The sequence below is a fragment of the Crotalus tigris genome, unplaced genomic scaffold (assembly GCF_016545835.1).
Source record: "Crotalus tigris isolate CLP2741 ecotype Arizona unplaced genomic scaffold, ASM1654583v1 scf7180000017625.6296891, whole genome shotgun sequence".
Classification (NCBI taxonomy): domain Eukaryota; kingdom Metazoa; phylum Chordata; class Lepidosauria; order Squamata; family Viperidae; genus Crotalus; species Crotalus tigris.
The window spans coordinates 1,930,162-1,950,646 of record NW_024096520.1 but is presented as its reverse complement, the minus strand read 5'-3'; the positions used below and the strand labels follow the sequence as shown (position 1 = coordinate 1,950,646).

The following is a 20,485-nucleotide window of genomic DNA, read 5'->3' as shown; positions in this document are numbered from 1 at the left end:
CACGGGGGTCGTCAAGCAAGGCTGTCTGCCATTTTTTCCCCTTTTCCGGCGGGTGCCTTACCTCCCTTGGGCTGGGCCAGCTGGTGGCCCAGCTGGTGGTCGGCCTGCTCCGTCTCTGCCGCTTGCCAGCTACACCTCAGCCGGTGCAGGGGGCAGAACCACGCATGCACGGCGCTCCCGGGCAGGGAAAGTCCTCGACTTATGACCGGTTGGGTAGTCCTCGACTTACAACCGGTTTAGTCCTCGATTTACGACCGGTTTAGTCTTTGACCTACGACCGGTTGGGGGTCGCAGCATTAAAAAGGTTGAGAATCACTGCTATACACTATTCCTATAGTACAGTTCAATTTCTACAAACTATTTCTACAATACAATATAATTCAAAGATTGATCAGGCCAGAGTGGACGGAAGGTGAAGCATTAACTTTAAAAATATGTGTCCAGTTGCTTCACAATCACAGATTAAAAGGGCAACCAATGTGGTATTGTCAGTCTTACCAGGTAGACCAGAAAAGAAACAAGACCATATGAGATAATTCTATTTTATTGTTAAGTTAAAACAGACTCTTGAAAGATTGAAGTACAATTCTCCACTATCACCTTTATAGCCCTATAACTTAGGGAAGGTGGCTAAGGGCCTTAGCCCTACTCCACCTATTGTGCAATTGTGAGCTATGCTCCCTCTCATATGACTGCTCCCTAGACAGCATCTCTTCACCCAATCTCCCAAAATCTCTCCCCTATATCAGAGGTCTCCAATTTTGGCACCTTTAGGACTTGAGGACTTCAACTCCCAGAATCCTTCAGCTAGACATGCTGGTTGAGGAATTCTGGGAATTGAAGTCCACATGTCTTAAAGTTGCCACGGTTGGAGTCCTCTGCCATAATACCATTCTGAATATAGTGGTTAGTTGTTGGATTACAATTGGAATTGCAATCCAACAATTGGTTCCTTTAGCTAAAAGGAAAGACAGAATATGAACAGAACAAACTGGAACAGATGCTTTCCAATACCGGTAGTCCTCAACTTACGACCGTTCGTTTAACAACAATTCTAAGTTAGACAGCCTCAGAAAAAGTGACCTGTGACCTATATTTTCACTTATGATTGTTGCACAGACCCCTGGTCGCATGATCGCAATTTGGGCACTTGCCTTTATAACCAGTTGCAGCATCAAGTGGTATATGACCAAATGGCCATTGGGGAAGCTGGATTTGTTTTAACAGCCACAAGATTCTCTTAACAACTGGCAGAAAACTTGTAAATTCAGGTCCAACACAACATACGATTGCAACAATTTACAATGGCAATTCCAGTCCCAATTACGATTATAAATCAAGGATTACCTCTAAACCTCTCTGAGGATGAAGTACAGAATAACAGATCCCTCTTTTATCCTTTGCATTTTCTTTGATCTGAACTCATAGAGAAACTTAAAATATATTATACAGTATATGTTGTTTTGGAATGAAACTCCCTTTGCTTGCATTCACATTGGTCCTCACAGTCAAAAATTCTAAGGAGCTGAATTCATTGTCATCTCACGCATACAATGAACTTCACAATACAAGGGCTTCCCATACATCCATGCATCCTTATTCATCTTTATGACTAGGCCTAGCTATTTCAAAAAGTTCTTTTAAACTAGGTGGAATCCCATATATAAGGTGCAAATAATAATAATAATAATAATAATAATAATAATAATAATAATAATAATAATAATAATTGCCATTTTTCACTATTGCTCCCCAAGATTTGTCTTGCCCCTCTTTAAATAAGACCTTAAAATCTGAGTCTATCCCCAAACCTTGAATCAGAGTGTGGCATGGTGTTTTTATCTTTTGAAAAGTTGTTGGCTTTTTTCTGGACGTCTGTTTTTTTTAGCAAATTCTTTTTCTTTTAAATTTTCTATTTTTGTATGGTATTTTGTAAGTTGCTTAGAAATTTCATAAATAAATAAATCTTTATGTGTCATGCAAATGATAAGCTGTTTGTTAAAAAAAATAACCTATCACATTATTATAGGTCTGAACATGCTTTTCCAGTCATTCTCTCTCAACTCTAGCTCACTGGGCTGCTGTTGTGGGTAAAATAGGAGGAGAAAAGTGTGTTGGATATATTTGCCACCTTGGATTATTTGTAAAAATAATAAAGGCAGGATACAAATAAATAAATTAAATCTTCTTTACCCTCTGTGATCATATTAATTGGATTCCTTGGGCAAGATAGACATCTCATAATACTGCACCTCATTATTCACTGATAGCATGCACAGGTTTCTTGCTGGTAAGATATGGTGCAAGATGTCAATGATTCTGACATTAATATGAATCTAAATAACTCCCAAGAAAGCAGTAAGATTGTGCTTGATTCACATGACTGATTTTATTTCCATACCTTGAATGACAGTTTCAGTCATGCCAAATATTCCCATGTGATAAATCTAATATGCTTTTAGTATGTCAGACATCCAACACGCTCTTGTCAAAGGGAAAAGAGAATAAAAGCTTCCATAATACCGAGTTCCATTGATAACACACTGTGAGAGAATTGAAAACAAGAAGGGACAAGGAAAAACAGAAACGGGCCAGTTTAAACTTAGATCCTTTTGCTACAATGAAGAAAAATGATAATGTGAGAGAATGATGTATATGCTTTTGAGCATTTTGAAGGTTAGCTGCTTGTGCAAATAGCAAGAATTGTCTTATTTCCAATTGCTAAAACCCAGATATTTCAGATATTTCAAGGTTCCTTGTTATTCTACACATGCAGTTTTCCTCATAACTATAGCTCCCCCACCGCCAAGGTTCATATGGCCTTCACTTTAAATTAATCTTTTCCCATGAATATCCTCCAAAGTTGTTGGAAGCCACATGGCTGGGGAATTCTGGGAATTATATAATCTCAGTATAGACAGAACAATTAACCAGTGGAACATCCTGTCTCCAGAAGCGGTGAATGCTCCAACACTGGAAGTTTTTAAGAAGAGACTGGACAGCCATTTGTCCGAAATGGTGTAGGATTTCCTGCCTGAGCAGGGGGTTGGACTCAATGACCTCCAAGGCTCCTTCCAACATTATTATTATTATTATTATTATTATTATTATTATTATTATTATTATTATTATTATTATTATTATTATTGTTGTTGTTGTTGTTGTAGTGAAGGGTACTCCAGCCTGGGAACTCAATGAATTCAGAGAAAGCACCTTGTGATACTCCACATCTAATCACTTACATGATTAATACATTTGTATGGCCATTATAAACAATTCCTTTGTCCTACATGGATCCAAAATGAATATGGTTTAGTTTAATGAGTTGAATTAATAATGGTAGGTATTCCATGACTGACCCAAATAAAACTATGGTGAAACATCTTGTTCACTTACAGACATAAAAGTCATTTTATTAATTTTTCATTTGTGTTTAGTAATGTTATCGTTCCAGTACAGAGCATTCTTCTTGAATTCCAAGGCCCATCCATGTTGCAGATGCATACATGTACCTGAAGTGAAGCCAAAGAAATGATGGCAATGCTATTTATTTAATCTATAAATGTCAATGACTTAACGGCAATTAAAAGCAAAAGCGAAACAAATTTAGTCAAAAAAGCTGTTGAAATGAGGACAAAATTCAGTGCAACAATTCTATTGTTGCTGAGAATTTATCAAAAAGCTCTTCTCTGTTGAAATAAATCCTGAAAGCAAATTCTTCTCTAATCGAATAAGAACCAATCCCCCCAAAATTAAAAAATATCTATAGCAGAATTTTCCTGCAGGAAAGACTTGGCTAGAGAATACTTTCCATAGTTTTCATTAACTTTAGACCAAGTAGTATTTAACTGTTTTTCTGCTAACAGTGATCTAAGAATGTTACACTCGATATAACATGGGTTGTTTCTGTATGCTTTAACTCTGATTGCTTTGTCACCCTAATTGCTTAGTCTTTTAAGGAAAAGATCACGACTAAACCTCAGGCATTAGCATTTCACATTTCATTTATGGTAAATAATAAAACTTTGGACACAATCAGCATTTCTTCCACTAACTGAATTGGGCTTAATTTTACAGCAGTACCAATAGTAATGTGCTCAACTGAGTGAGTTAATGACATTTAATTTTGAGCGGAACAAAATTGAGCATTCCTTTGTCTTATATTTTTGCAAATGCAGCCAAAACCAATGATTTACCCAGAGAGTGTAGAAAAACAGAAATACGTTAATTCCCAAGTTGGCTGCACATTCTGGATTAGAAGTGCCCAGTTTAAATCACTCTGGGAGTCCCTTTTACATTTCTGTTAATCTAGGAGGGCTAATGCCTCAGCTGACCCAGATATCTCTTTTTATTAATTTCTCACTTTTTCTCAATTTTCATTCTCTTTTTTTCCATAGCACAACATTTTCTGCACATATTTTTTCTACATCTCTCATATACATTCATCCTTCCTCTCATGCACCTTTTTTCTCATCCCTCAGCTTCATTTCCCCATTTCTCTTCCCTCTTTCCAAATCTACCTGAACCTGCCTTTTATATGCCTCATTACTCCTTTACTCCTTTCATTTCTCCTTCCGTTTTTCTTTATTCTGTTTATGTACTATACATAGTAAGCAATTAACGTGAATATGTGGCAGAGAGACAGTGTAATATAGTTACGGTGCTTGGTATATGGTTAAGATGCTAAAATAGGAATTATACAATTTATCTTCTATTTCTCCCTGAGGTAGTTGGGTAACCTTGACTGGTCATTCCCTCCTAGTCTTATTTTTTTTTTTTAAAGCAGGTTGTGTGATTTAAAAAAACATCTTTTGTCCCATGAATGCATTGACACCATTACCATATAAAGTAGGGGATGGCAGTGCAAAAACATGCAGGAACTGGAACCATGCAAGAACAATAAAAACAAAAAGAGCATACAGATGAGCCTCAATTTATGGCCACAAGTGAGCCCAGAATTTGTGTTGCTAAGTGAAGTGCTTCTGATTTTATTTTTTTAACCTTTTTATCACAGTTTTTAAGCAAATTGGTGTGGTGTTAAGTAAAGCATGCAGCCAGTAAGCAAATCCAGTTTCCCCCGTTGACCTTACTTGTTAGAAACTGAGTGGGGAGGTGATCATGTGACAGCTAGAGATCAGCTATGGGCCTGCTCCTTCTGAGGGAGTATAATCCAGTTCAAAGTAAATTCCACCTCATTCCTCAAGTTCAGTTTTTTTCCAGGCCAGTGGCACTTTGGTCTTTCTCAGGAAACCATTAATTTCAGCTTTTTCTCTCTCATTCAGTTTATTATTAAAATTAAGCAACATTCAGCCATACTGATGATTTTGTTGGGGTTAGAGCAGATTCTAGTTTAAATACTATTGCCACAAGTTATACTTAATGATCACCTCTATAAATCTGCTTGGGTATTGATGTTCACAACTTACTCGATCTTACACAGTAACATCCAATCTCTCCTTTATTTCTCTTCCTTGACTGCCCAACAAGTTACCTTTTTCAGATTTTTCTCCTCTTCCTGGTGTTTCTCATAGTGGACAGAAATAAGAGAAATAGACATGGCCATAGCAAAGGTACTCGTCTTTGGAGCTCTGAATTACTTTCCTCACAGCTTCATGCAGCTATTTGAAAAAGCACAGAGCCATGACAGAACCCATAAATGCCAGAGGAGGTGACCGGGGTTGAATAATACTTTCCTAGCGCCATCCTCTGTGCACAATCTACACAGAATCAATGCAAAATAATCCTACCGGATGATCTAGATTAGGATACTTTGGCTGACAGTATCAAAAACCACTAGGAGAGTGTGTGTCTCCATTAGTTCCAGGAAAACAGAATCCTAATAGAAATTGGCCCCGAAAACATTTGAAATTGACTTATACAGTAGCTTGAAAGATGATTTGAATCAGCAGAAGGTTTTTAAAATATTTTTATACATTCTCTCTTAAAGGCACATAGAAGTGTATCCTATCTCAAGAAGACTTTGGTTGTCCCCCAGCCCCAACCATTGGATTAGTCCCTGGCTAATTTAATGAATCAGAAAAGGCAGAATAACAGAGTTGGATGGGACTTCGGAGGTCTTCTAGTCCAACCCACTGCTGAGGCAGGAAACAGTATACCTTATATATAAAACCCTATAACCCTATATATAAGCATTGAGGGAATGAGCAGTGGCCTTCATTTCTCCATAGACCCATCTACATCTTTGAGATCTATTCCTATTAGTATTTCTATAAACCTGACAGATCGTAATAAGGTTGTTTCCCAATGAATTGTCCCCAGATTGGTGTTCAAGGTGAAGCAAATCATGAATGAAGGCACATAAAGGTGTCCCAGGATAATATTACAGGATCCAATCTGGGTTCGTCACTGGGACCAAAGGTTTTTTGTCTTCTGAACTTTCGCACTCATGCTGGCAACTTCTCTCTAGAAATCAGAAGAAATCAATCTTTCAGATCCAGAGTACAATATCTTAATAAAGATGGTATTGGCTGTAAAATACAACATTACTACTCTTTAGGACCTTTTTGTTGCATCCATGGGCACAGAGTAAGATCTCAAATGGGCCTGAAAAAAACAACAAATGACTCGCCACGTTATTTCCTCCATTTGCACTTTAGCTCTCTGTTTAAACTCTCTAAGCCAAGAAAATGAATAGAATAGAATAGAATAGAATAGAATAGAATAGAATAGAATAGAATAGAATAGAATAGAATAGAATAGAATAGAATAGAATAGAATAGAAGGGACCTTGGAGGTCTTCTAGCCCAACCCCTTGCTTAGGCTCTGGTTGAGCTGTTAGAGGTATGCTGCTTAGTAATTGCGTAACCCACATTCAAATCATGCTGATTTGGAGATTTTATAGCCACTGTCTTTTGATCTACATCAGTGTTTCTCAACCTTGACAATTTTAAGGCATGTGGACTTCAACTCCCAGAATTTCACAGCCAGCATTGCTTGCTGTGGAATTCTGGGAGTTGAAGTCCACATGCCTTAAAATTGTCAAGGTTAAGAAACACTGATCTACATCAAAAGGCAGTCCTAAAGAAAATACTAGACTAGAAATCCATGCATGTGATCATTAACTCCTTGGAGAAAAGAGATAAAGATTAGTAGAACAAATTAATGAGTGTTCATAATAACAAAATGAGGATTGCAACTGAATCCACTTGAGAGGCACCTGAAACTAATCATACTGTAGTGTGTATCAAAACATTACTTGCATTTTCAGATACGTTTCCAAGCACATGTTTGTAATATTCACACTATACAACAATAAATACTCCAGCTGCAGAAAGCAACCAAATATCTCACTGGAACAGAAATATGCATGGCTTTATGGTCAACATAGTATGAAGAGTATCACATGGAGAATGTGATCTTTGTACTTTAAGCTGCAGAGAAGCAGCCATTTTGCAACAGCAACAACAATAAAATGTGATGCCATAAAGAAAAACAGATTTATTGAGGCTGAAGTTTTGTGGAAGCACAACACTACAAAGGCATATGCTACAATAAATCTGTTAGCCTTTATGTTGCCATAAGATGCTTTGTTCTTCGGCTGTAATTTAGAGCTCACAATTCATAAAAGTAATTATATATTTTATTTGTATCCTACCCTGCTTCCAAGGATCAGAGCTGCATTTTAATTGTACAGGAACTCTGGAGGCTACATTTATTGTGTTCAACACTGTCCTGTTTTGCTCTGCCAAAGTTCACAGGCAGGTCAGAAATATTCAACTTGAAAGCAGTCTAGGACAAGTGAACCCAGATGGTCAGGATAAAATGAAGAAGGCTGGGAATGGCATTTTCAGGAATATGAATTGAGCTCTAGACAGATTAGATATATCTTGAACTCTTCTCATTTCCTGGAAGAGGTGAAGAGTCTTAAAGCAAGGGTGATAAAGTCTGGCATTCTGTCTTCATTTCAGAGTAAGCTCTAATTAGTTTGCTGGGATACATTAAGACCCTCTCAAATCAGGACAAATGGTCCCCAAGGTTCTTATTTCTGATGAAAGATAATATGAAACGTTTCTGTTTACAAACTGTAGTAGTACTTTATGAGATACTGACTAGAGCCTAAGTGACTTTATCCCTTTTCCATATTTGTGGCACCTTCTCTATCTATGTTCTCCTTCAGAATTCTGTGTGTGTGTGAGAGAGAGGGGGGGAGACGGAGGGAGGGAGATGGAGAGGGGGAGAGAGAAGGGAGATTATTTATTTAATGACTGTTTCATTTGCCAGCCCAGCAGCACCCCTTCCTCCCTTCTATGAAAACCTTTTCCTGTGGAAAACTAATATCCTATTTTCAGGTTCTTCCCATTAGCTGATTAAAACAATGTGTTGTCTTGATGGCCTTTGTGTCTCCTTAATGGATCGACAGAGACACATGACTTCCTGTACCATGTTGCAGCTCCCTCCAAAGAACTGAATTGCAGCAGGCAATTTTGCCAAAATGGGAACAAAAGACGTGCATTCTGGCTTTCCCCAAGCTGGTGCTCTCCCAGAAAACCATGCTGCTGGTAAATGTTGGGATCTGACCAATTCCACTCATGTAGAATATATCAGGCCAGGGAAGCAAAATTATCAGAATTGCAAACCCAACCTATCTGAAGGTTTTCAGACTGGAGGAGAGCAGTTCTGGGAATTGCACATCCTACATCACGAAACCATACCTGTTAAATTTAATCAATCTCTTATCAGTAATGTTTATAATATTTTATATGAAATGCAATAATTATTATTTTATATAATAAGAATTGCCATGTACACTACATATTGCAAGTCATTCCCTCAGTAACTGATGCTGGCACTGCAACAATGCAAAACCTGATACAAAACCTGCTATGCATTATCATGCTTTTTCAGGGTGTTTAGGTGTAAATAAGACTTTTGGACATTCAAGCATCTGTAGCCTGCAAAACAGATAAATCTTGGATGAATAAAACTGGTTTATATGGTACTGTTGAATTCAGTGGTGGGATTCAAACATGTGAACAACCAGTTCTCGGTGTGGATGCCGCTTCTGGAAGTCCATGCTGGGCCTGGGCAACAAAAAATTACCTACCGATTCTGCTGAAGTGATACGAACCGGCTGAATCCCACCACTGGTTGAATTGAAAGATGTTTGCACCATCACGTACTGCTTTGCCAAGGCATAGGTGAATGCAATGATATATTAAGATATACCCAGCATACGTGTAAGGTTATACTTTCACAGTGAGGATAAATAGTCAGCAAAAGATCCAAAATCAAATGCATTGTACATTTGAAGTCACCATGCTGACCTGGGACTTAAATCCAGCCCCCCATGATTTCCATTGACTCTTATCTAGTACCAATTTGAATTTGCCTTGACAGTTAGTAGATCAGATTCTGGTCTATAGGTAGCATGAAAAGGAGTATTTTTGAACTCTATTCCAGCTACTGGTTTCTTGTGCTTGAGAAATAGACTCCTTTCTGATTGGTAAAATCATAGGATAGCTTTAGAAATAGGCACTGTGACAGTTGCCCCATTTGAAAAAAAGAATTCCAGGACAAAGAAGCAGGATACTGCACTCTAAAGATGTTTATAGGTCATACCTGCTCAGTTTGAGTCCCATTTATTTGTCATTTGTGAGTTTTATGATAACACTAAAACTTTGGTTTTCTGAGAGTTTATTGATAGCTTTTGTTCTGTACAGAATAAAGCTAGTGCTCTAAGTGTTTTTCTGGTTCCCATCTGTGAAATAGACAGTAATAACTACATTGTTTGGCATACTGTAATGCTGAAATTGCACAATCACCTAAAATAAATGGATGATGCACTGAAATAGCAAGTGCTTGGATTATGGATTTAAATATAGATTAAAAAGTAGTGGATCCAATATGTAATCTTGTCTTACACCTTTATAAGTTGGGACTGCATTCGATAAACATCCCCAAGGAACACATCTAATTCTCAGGGAGACTAAAGCCACATTTGAACATATTCCCAATATCCCAAAGGTGCTTTTCCAAAAGGCACCTTGACTTTGTTGGATATTTTTCCTTTGAAAACATTTTGCTTCTCATCCAACAAGCTACTTTAGTTCTAACTGAATAGTGGAAATGTTTATAGTTGCCTTACCATTCATTTAGAACTGAAGAAGCTCCTTGGATGAGAAGTAAAACGTTTTAAGGTAGGAAAAAAAAAAACAAGAAAGCACAGTTGCCTTTTGGAGAAGCACCTTTGGGACAACCATGGCTGGATGATTGAGAATCTCCATAGACAATTCCTAATATAAGCACTGGAACATTAAGAGAAAAAAATGTAACGTAGAACATCCTGTGCAAAGAGCCTTAAGTCCCCTTTTGAAATGATGGAAAAAAGCAGAGTCATTTCATACATGATATTTGACAGGCATCGCCTCCAGTAGACGATGCACCAGATGTTCATGCAGCTTAGTTCTTTCAGCTGAGTATCTCTAAAGTGCATTTTCACTATGAATTAACAGGAGTAGGTGTCATAACAAAATGCTTTTTCACCTCAAAGAGGCTTGAGATAGAAAAGGCATAATGTTCTGACAAGTAACCAAAACAATAACCAAAGGAATATTTAAAAAGAAAAAAAATGTAACCCAACGATTTTGAATAGGCTTCTTAAATAGTCTAAGATTCTCTCCAAACAGATCTCTTTCAGGTTTGCTGAATTCTGAGCCAGGAGAAAAGCAGTTGCAGTCCCATCATATCAGGAATTTTCTAATATAGAAGTCTAGACTATGTATGCCTTAATTATTCTCTGTTCCACAAACATAGGGATGACTAATATTATAATTGACAGGTTAGTTGATCAGCTACAGAAATAACTTTCCATGGCAATTTTAAAATCAAGCTGGCAGTTCCAAGGTTATTATCTGTTATTTATGACTGAATACAGCTACTTTACCCTTTAATATTGCATTCTTCTTGTGCCATAAACAAACCAATTTAAACATGTTCACCTCTGACAGTGTGGACAACAGTGCAAGAGATGCTTTAATTCAATATTTGCACGGGTGCTGTTGAAAAGGAAACTGACTTAGACATTGTACAAGTTGCCAGCAGAAGAAAAAAAAAAGATTCCTCATCAACACCAGCCTTGTGGCATAAGGTTTAGCCCAGTTATCATTATTGAACATCACATGAGTGTAGAAGGGCCCCAAAATCAAAGTTTGTCCATTAGAGATGTATTTATTTTTACAAGGATGGGAAGATAGGAGAGGACATTTACTTCACAAATAGTTTCTGTGAAAGGAAAGCCATGTCTTTACTTGCTTTTTTTCTGGTTTTGTTGTCTCCCTTTATAGGTAAATGGAAAAGATTTGTCCAAGGCAACTCACGATCAAGCAGTAGAAGCCTTTAAAACAGCTAAAGATCCCATTGTAGTGCAAGTCCTGAGAAGAATGCCACGCACCAAAATCTTCAATCCTTCTCATGAGTGTCTCTTGGTAGATATAGGCACTCAGACCGAGATTACCTTTGAACATATCATGGCTCTAACCAAAATGGGCTCACCTACCCCTCCAGTCCTGGATCCATACCTCTTACCTGAGGAGTAAGTACTGTGTTCTGTAATGCTGGAATTTCAGTTAATGCTATGGGTGCCATTACACCAGGGCTCCCCAACCCCCAGTCCATGGACCAGTATTGGGCCGCGGCATGCCAACAATCAGTCCGCACAAACAAGCAAAGCCCCATCCATGTAATGCAATCAGCACACAAAACCACACTCCCTCCGGTCCTCAGAAAAACCTCTCTCCACAGAACCAGTCCCTGGTGCCCAAAACATTGCGGACCTCTTCATTGCACACCAAAAACAATTAAATTACACAGAAGGGCTCAGTTTCAAACATTGGTGTTCTCAACAGCTGAAAAGCTAACATTGAATGCTGTGATCCCAGAATTCAGCCTCCTCTAACTGAGCAATCTTGTTTTTGTATGTTACAAATGGGCAATATATAAGCCATAGATCAGTGGTTCTCAACCTTTTTAATGCCGCGACCCCCAACCGGTCGTAAGTCGAGGACTAAACCGGTCATAAGTCGAGGACTACTCAACTGGTGCAGCACCGTTTGCAGAATGGGACTTTTGGCGGGCTCAGCAGGGCAGAGACAGCCTGGATAATTCCTATTGGCTTTTGAAAGCCAATAGAATTAGACTCTATTCAAGAGAGTCTATTCTATTGGCTTTCAAAAGCCAATAGAATAAAAGGGAGTAGCACAGCTAAGGAAAAGCGAGAAAAAATGGCGGACTGCGTTGTTTGGCGATCCCCGTGAAATGGTCGTTCGACCCCAAATGGGGTCCTGACCCACAGATTGAGAACCACTGCCATAGATCAATTTACACATTAAAAGCAATTTCAGATTGCATCTGATGAAATTCAGCAACATGATTTCCCATTCAAAACACACAGACACACCCCAAAGAGTGAAAAATATGAGTTTACCTATTAGGCTATTTTACCCTTTAAATCTGCACTCTTCATAAACAAAAATCCTGAATCCTTATGACATCACACCCACTAGGCATGTTAGTGCATTCCTCTGCAAATTTGGGACCCGTCCATTCGGCTTACTAGATGGAAAGAAAGAATCACATTTCTTCATCTGCTTAAATCCTTCAGTTTGGCAATCCAGGTCAGTTATCTGGATATCTAAACTCCAAGCCACAGTCTGCCCAGTAGCAAGCCAATTAAAAATAATATTGTATGTCATACGTCCGTATTAGTATTACTTCATACTAATACGTAGTATTACATATTGCCAGGACCTATAAATGAGAGACAATAATTCTCTGAATAACAATTTAGAATGTCTCAAGTGTAAAGTAATAATGGATAAAAATATTTCTGCCACTTTTCCAGTAAGCCAACATCAAGTAATACATTTGTGTGTGAACAAATTTGTTCTTGAACATGTCCTTATTTCAGATGAGGATTTCTAAAGAGCTATTTCTGTGAAATCTTCAGAGAGAAACTATATAGAAGCATTTATATAAAATATTTCTCCTTTAGTGTGTTCACAATATACATATGTATATGGAATAGAAATTATTTTAATAAAAATGTAATCATTCATATATATATATATGTGTGTATGTATGTATATGTATATATGTATGTATATAAATGATTACATTTTTATTAAAATAATTTCTATTCCAAATAATCTTTTTTCACCATAACACTCAATGAAATTAGGAATGGCCAATTAGCTTATCATTAGCAATTGAACTTTTAAATGAAAGCAAAATCACAGCAACTCAGAAATCACAGTGAAAGCATATAATTGAACCATCCAAATTAATTTAAAAGACTGAGTAATTAAAAGCCTCAACAAGATTTTCTTTGCTTGGCAATTGAAATTAGAACGAAAGAAGGGCAAACTAACCTTTTACTGGGTGCAGTTATTGAAAAAACAACACATTTCAGCAAAGAGACACCTTTTTTGGCCAATGTCCCAATAGAAACAGGCCCATATGAAAAAATATAATTCTGTGGATTTCCCAGGATTACCCTCGCACTACCAATTTGAAACTGCAATAATTCAGGAAATACTAGTTAACAACTTACCGCTTCATGAGTAGGAAAACATCGTGCTGATTTTTTTTAATGGAAAACATATTGCTGACCAAACCAGTATGCTCACCTAGCTGTGTTTCCATAAACATATCTAGAGTTTAGTTACTACTAGCCCACGATGTGCAGAAACAATCTGGATGGCTACAGACATAGTAAACTGTATTTCTTTCCATCTAGTGGTCATTTCTGTAGTCAAGATGTGGCAGGCCTAATGGCTTTGTAACTAGACATAAGTAAAAAAAGTATAATTTATTTATAAAAATATTTAATTACCGCTAAAGGTTTTACATGCATAAGTAAACAAAACTAAGGAAATCACCATCTGTCTACTTGATAATTTAGCAATTTTGTTGTATTCACTACTAAATAAATAAGTAAATAAACTCTACCAAATATATACTGTAAATCACTCATATTTTAGGTGGGTAATGATGGCCCTTTTAGGACTTAACAGAATAACAGAGCTGGAAGGGACCTAGAAGGTCTTCTAGTCCAACCCCCTGCCCAGCCAGGAAATTCTATACCATTTCAAACAAATGGCTACCAATTAATTCTTTAAAACTTCCAGTGTTGGAGCATTCACAACTTCTAGAGGCAGGTTATTCCACTGATTAATTGTTCTCACAGTCTGGAAATTTCTCCTTAGTTCTAGGTTGCTTCTCTCCTTGATCAGTTTCCATCCGTTGCTTCTTGTCCTGCCTTCAGGTGCTTTGGAGAATAGCTTGACTCCCTCTTCTTTGTGGCAACCCCTGAGATATTGGAACACTGCTATCATGTCCTCCCTCCCTAGTCTTTCTCTTCATTAAACTAGACATGCTGGCTCAGGAATTCTGGGAGTTGAAATCCACAAAGGGACCGTCTTTCCCCACCTCTGTTTTAGAACAAGGAATATCTCTTGCTGAATATTAATAAATCCTGGGATACTTGATATATTCTTCAAAACGATAAAAATGATATAAATTTGGCCTCCCAAAATGCAAAGTGCTGGTTGTTTTCTGTCTTGTTCAGGAGGACTCCTATTAGGAAGGACCATAAAATAAATGGGAAGACTATGTCTGTCACGTAGAGTTTAGGATCATCTGTCTACAAGGTTTCAGTTACTCAAATTGGAAACTTGGTCTTCTTTTGTCTGCAAAATATAAAGCCCCTCTCAATTTGATGCAAAAATATTCCTAAATTATCTTAAATACCCAAGGGAATGGGATGTAATGCTTCTTTGTACCCATTAAGAACCTAACACCATTATAAGTGCCATTAAATTATTTCTTATCCCAACATTAGGGAAAAAAATAAAAAAAAATGTTAGTTATCCCTGGTTTTCAGACCACTGTTACTATTTTAACTTCTAAGATCTTTTTTTTAATACTGTACATTATTTTTAACCATAAGTCATCCTGTTGGAAACAAAGAAAAAAAAAGAAGTAAAAACAACAGGTAATCAATGCCTGGGTCCAAATATTTGTTAAGTTTAGCTGGATTGTTTTATGATGGTTTTAAATAAGAAATAAATAATTACTTACTTCTTGCTTAGCTTCCCATTCTTATTCCCTTTCCCCTTCGATCTCTAGAAACTGGGGAGAGACTATGTTACCAATAATTTCCTTTTCCTCTAGTTTGCAGATATTAAGAGTGATTGCTAAGGGTGGTTGCTAAGAAAATGTATTCTACACATTCCCTTGGTTTTCTCAATAGAAGCAGTGCATTGCTGCCTTTATTTAAATATAACCTAGGATCTGACGCAACTATCTGTAAAATACAAATAAGACACTATCATGTTGTCCTCTTGCTGGGTTACCTTTTGAGAAGTTAAAACAGTGGGTTATTGAAACAGTTTCCTGCACATGTGTCCTCTCGCCTCCATATGTTCCAATTCTTTAAACATTATGACAAAATCTGCTTACCACGTTTATGAAGGTTTTCTTCTACTACTAGAGATGAGGGCTTTATTGCCTCATTCTAAGTGGGCTTTAGTATTTCCTTGTTTGTTCTGTTGTCAAGTGATACTGTCATGGTGATAATGGCTTTTCTTCACGTTACATATCTGTGCAGCTTTCCTGACAGCTCACATCATGGTCTCTCTTTGGTGATCTTGTTTTCCAAATTGGATAGCAACCTGGAAATCATTCCTTCATGATCTTCTTCCTTGGGTGGAGTTTAGGAAGGCTGGAATATTATTTATTTAGAAAATTTATAAAGCCACCTACTTGCCCACAGTGACTCTAGCAAAACATAATTAAAAAGAGAAAACTTTTCAGCAGCCCTTTCAATATCACCTCAAGCATAAACATTTTCTTCTTCTGTGAAAAAAAACAACAATCCAATGTCTTTTTTTAATCATACCAAATGATAGATAGAAATGATCACAGTTTTTTCCTATGGTTTCAGTTCAGTTACTCCCTTTTGACTCGATGATCTTTTCAATGGAAGGTGAGCCTGCTGCTGAACAGTCACCACACAATTTCCCATTGATATTTTTTTTTTTCAAAAATACAACAACAGCTATGTGAAGACAGAAATTGGCATACTGCATCTTACAGACTAAACCTCTCAGCACAGATGCACAGATGGAAAAGAAGGAGCAAAAATCCATCTTCTTCAGTGACATCATTAATCACGGCCCTTACCTCTCTATCTGTTGGCAGATTTTTTTAAAAAAGGGGAAAATGTGTCCCCAGTCATCCAAGGTTGCCTCCTCTGCAATACAATAGACCTGCTCCCTTTGGACAGCAGTCTCATGCATGTTCCTCTTTTCTCCCATCTTATCATTTACACAATATCTTTTCTAAAGCTTTACCTCCCCTAAAGTTATATCTTGCCTGATTGTGAACTGGCGCTGTTACTGGTAGTCTGTTCAAGACTATTGTGGAATAAATGTTCTTTTGTCTAGTGGCAGCAAACCACACCTGGAGGGGCCATTATATTAAGGAGGCAAAACAGCTTTCATATTTGGTTGCTTTTAGGGGGTGGGTCATTGTTTAATATGCTAACAACCTCAGTGCCATTGATTACAGGCAATGCATCAGTGTGGATGCATGCCTGACATATTAGTGATGATCTGTCATGTGACTGGGGGAGGATTAATATGCTAATTAGGATCGGGAGAGATAACCTAAACTGTGCTTTATTTTCCCAGGCATTCATCAGGACATGAATACTATGACCCTAATGTTTACATGGGAGGCATTCATCAAGACATGGACAGAGAGGACCTAGAATTAGAGGTATGAATAATAACTTGAAGCAGTCATTTAATATACAAAGGTTTTAATATATTTTCACGTGCTACCACCATTACCGCTGCAATCAAATTAGGCATTACATTATCCCAGCTTATTGGAAATATGCTTCTAAATAATCTATTTTGTTCAGCAGTTTGCACTACAAAGAATAGGAAATTAGTCTCATTTGCTTTGATATTTGGTTAATTAAATATTACATAATTAAAGGGTAAGAAGCCACGTTTTCAGCTGATTTATAAGCACAGATTTCTCGCTATGTATTTCAGATAAAAAAGACTGGTAATCAAATTTGGAAGCTGGAGCATTCATTTATAATGTTTCTGTGCACATATGGATTTTTCACTTGGAAATTTAGTCTTACAGCGTAGCCCTCCTCATTTTTGGGAGGAAATGAAGAAAGTAAAGGAGTTGACCTTGATGAAAATATGTAAGGAAATATCTAAGCAAACAGGGTTGAAACATTTTTAAGCCTCCCCTCCCAAACAAGATAATCATTCAAAGTGGCTCAGCGTCAGCCTTGTGAGCTAGTCTAGAGAAGAAACACATCTAAAAATACTAACTCTAACTTGTAAGGTTACATTAACAAACCTGAAAGTACACGTTTTCCCCCCTTTCCTTTTTAGTCCCAAAAACTATGGAGGGTCCCTTCTGAGACATTGGCCACATCCCCATTGCTTTGGCAGGCTACACTGTCTCTCATCTAATCATTGTTTAGTCTGTGGATCTTTTTTCTATCTCCCAACATCATGCTCAATAATAATAGCACTGCACTCAGACACCACCCTGATTCACTGCAGTATGTGGGGAGGAAAGAAGTAGAGCACAATCAATCAGACTTTCAAGATCTTGTTAGAGGCAATCTCAATATAAATAGTTCTAGCTTTCCTGTAGAGTTCATTTCCTGGTCTGATCTGCTTAGTGATGTTGAAAAGGGAAAGGAAAATGATAATGTCAATTCACTGCTTGGCATTATGGGAGAACTGGTAGTCATGTTTTAATTGGCCATTCCCCATTATTCAAGAAAGAGGGCAATGCAAGGAAAGCTCGCCTCAGAAAATTCTGAAATAAATACATAGCTTCCTCTTCCCAAACTACTGTTTTGGTCACCACGATGTAAAAAAGATGTTGAGATTCTAGAAAAAGTACAGAGAAGAGCAACAGAGATGATCAGGGGACTGAAGGCTAAAACATATAAGGAACAGTTGCTGGAATTGGGTATGTCTAGTTTAATGAAGAGAAGGACTGGGAGTGACATGATAGCAGTATTCCAATATCTCAGAGGCTGCCACAAAGAAGAGGGAATCAAGCTATTCTCCAAAGCGCCTGAAGGCAGGACAAGGAGCAATGGATGGAAACTAACCAAAGAGAGAAGCAACCTAGAACTAAGGAGAAATTTCCTGACAGTTGGAACAATTAATCAGTGGAACAACCTGCCTCCAGAAACTGTGAATGCTCCAACACTGGAAGTTTTTAAGAAGAGACTGGACAGCCATTTGTCTGAAATGGTATAGGGTTTCCTGCCTGAGTAGGGGGTTGGACTAGATGACCTCCAAGATCCCTTCCAACTTTATTATTACTACTACTACTACTACTAGTAGTAGTAGTAGTAGTAGTAGTATTACCTCCTGTCAGAGAAATAGGGGTAACATGATAGCATTTGAGATGCTGCCACAAAGAAGACGGGGTCAAACTATTCTCTAAAGCACAAGAGGGCAAGACAAGAAACAATGGTTGGAAACTGATCAAAGAGAGAAGCAATGTGGAATTAAGGAGAAACTTCCTAACAGTGAGGACAATTAACCAGTGGAACAGCTTGCCTTCAGAAATCGTGGGTGCTCCATCATTGGAGATTTTAAAGAAGAGACTGGACAGTCACTCGCATGAAATAGCATAGGTTCTCCTGCTCAAGCAGGGGGCTGGACTAGAAGATCTCCAAGGTCCCTTCCAGTTCTATTCTATTCTATTCTATTCTATTCTATTGAATAGATTTATTACCTAGGTCCAAACTGACAAAAACCAGGGATCTTCTTTATATAGAGAAACAATTGATCTTCAATAAGATCCAATATCAGCACTGTAATTTGATCACTGTGATATGAAATGTGTCATTATTTTAATCCTGCTTAGCAATCGGGCCTCTAATATCAAAGATGATCACCTTTCAGGCATATAAAATGTCCCTATGATCTATGAACATTGCATAATTCCCTCTTGTCTCAACCTGCTGCCTTCTAGAGACAGGAGGCCAGCAATTTCCAGAACACTTTGATGAAAACTCTTTAATTTCACAACATATAGACTCAACCATAGTTTCAACTGGGAAACTGTGAGCACCCTAGAGCAAGCCAAGTCCAAAAATGCCAGAGAATTCCTGGAGGCTTGGCAGTCAAATAAATTGGCCCTTAACAGGAACATAGAGGTAAATAACATCTACAAAACACTCAAAAAAGACAATCAAAAAGCTCAAAAGGAAACAAAGAGACCTGAAACACATCCTCAACAACAATCAACACTCCTGTGAGGAGAGATTAACACCATGATCAGCACTAGACTAACAATCAAGAAGTAAACAATTCCCCAATTATGAACTACCAGTGCAGACAAACAAGCTAATCAGCAGCCTAATCAAGGAACCAAGAACACTCCCACCAACACTGACAGGGCACATCACTACTAAAGCAAAGTCACTCATTTGTAGCACTTCATTCTAGTTTGGTAATGAAATGTCTGCAAGAAAACAACCAAGCTTTGAACTGCTTTCTGCAAGAAAACCACCAAGCTCAGAGAGCACCAAGGACCCCACAGATGAACCTTGAGCTACAAATATTCTCTTCTACCAGTAGCAGAATACTTTGCTTTCCTCTGCTTTCTGTAACCTGCAGCTCTATTCAGGCATTCTCCAGCTATACTTCAGATTTCCAGATCTAGCAACAAATTGCTATTGCCATTATACAGCTGCAGAACAAGTGAAACAAGCAGTACTTTCACGGCTGGCCCTTTGACTAACACATTAATTAATTTAATTCAATTCTTAGCATTTGACTTCAAAAAAGTTCTTAAGTTTCTATTTTTTATATAAATAAAAAAGCTCTTTAATGAAAGCAGCAAAATATCAAGGATATGTTTACTGATTAAAGGGAGTTTCTCATTTAAAGAGAATCTTTCTAATCCCACTAGACCAAGATCAATTGAAAGAGTCAGTGTGTTAAAAATGCTCAGGCAGTTCTAACCACATTGTTTGCTTATTGACTAATTTGTCTCAAATAGACCACCGGGCCACATGCTTCATCGACTTAAGCAAGAATGTTGAAAAGAATGTAAAATATCAAACCAAACCACCTGGGCTCATTGCTCTATAAAACACCCTCTGACTTCCAGTCCATCATCTGGGCTTTTATGGCCTTCCTAATTCACAATTAATGACTTAACAGATATTGTCAACAAGTCCCCTGTGTAAATGACTATAGCTCCTGCTAGAATGCAGTGAAATGCACTAGAATTGTCTACCAATCTGTACAAGCTGATAGCAGTCACAAGTATTGAGTAGCTGCCAAGAACTGTCCACTAAAGACAACAGAAACAATCACAGCTCTGGATTGAAAACTGGAAGTCTAAAGTTGCTGGGAATTCAGCAAGATATTTTATCATTGCTCTCAAAAAGTAAAAATTA

The 20,485-nt window shown here is 37.7% G+C and overlaps 1 protein-coding gene across 3 annotated transcripts in view; it reads left to right on the top strand.

Moving 5' to 3' along the window:
- The window catches only part of PDZRN3 (PDZ domain containing ring finger 3), a 209,035-nt gene that overhangs the window by 165,823 nt on the left and 22,727 nt on the right, over positions 1–20,485 (top strand). For all 3 annotated transcript variants that reach the window (XM_039333586.1, XM_039333593.1, XM_039333604.1), the window contains 2 exons: positions 11,304–11,551; positions 16,710–16,797. In XM_039333586.1, coding sequence (XP_039189520.1) covers positions 11,304–11,551; positions 16,710–16,797 — 336 coding nt within the window. The remainder of the gene's footprint in view (positions 1–11,303; positions 11,552–16,709; positions 16,798–20,485) is intronic.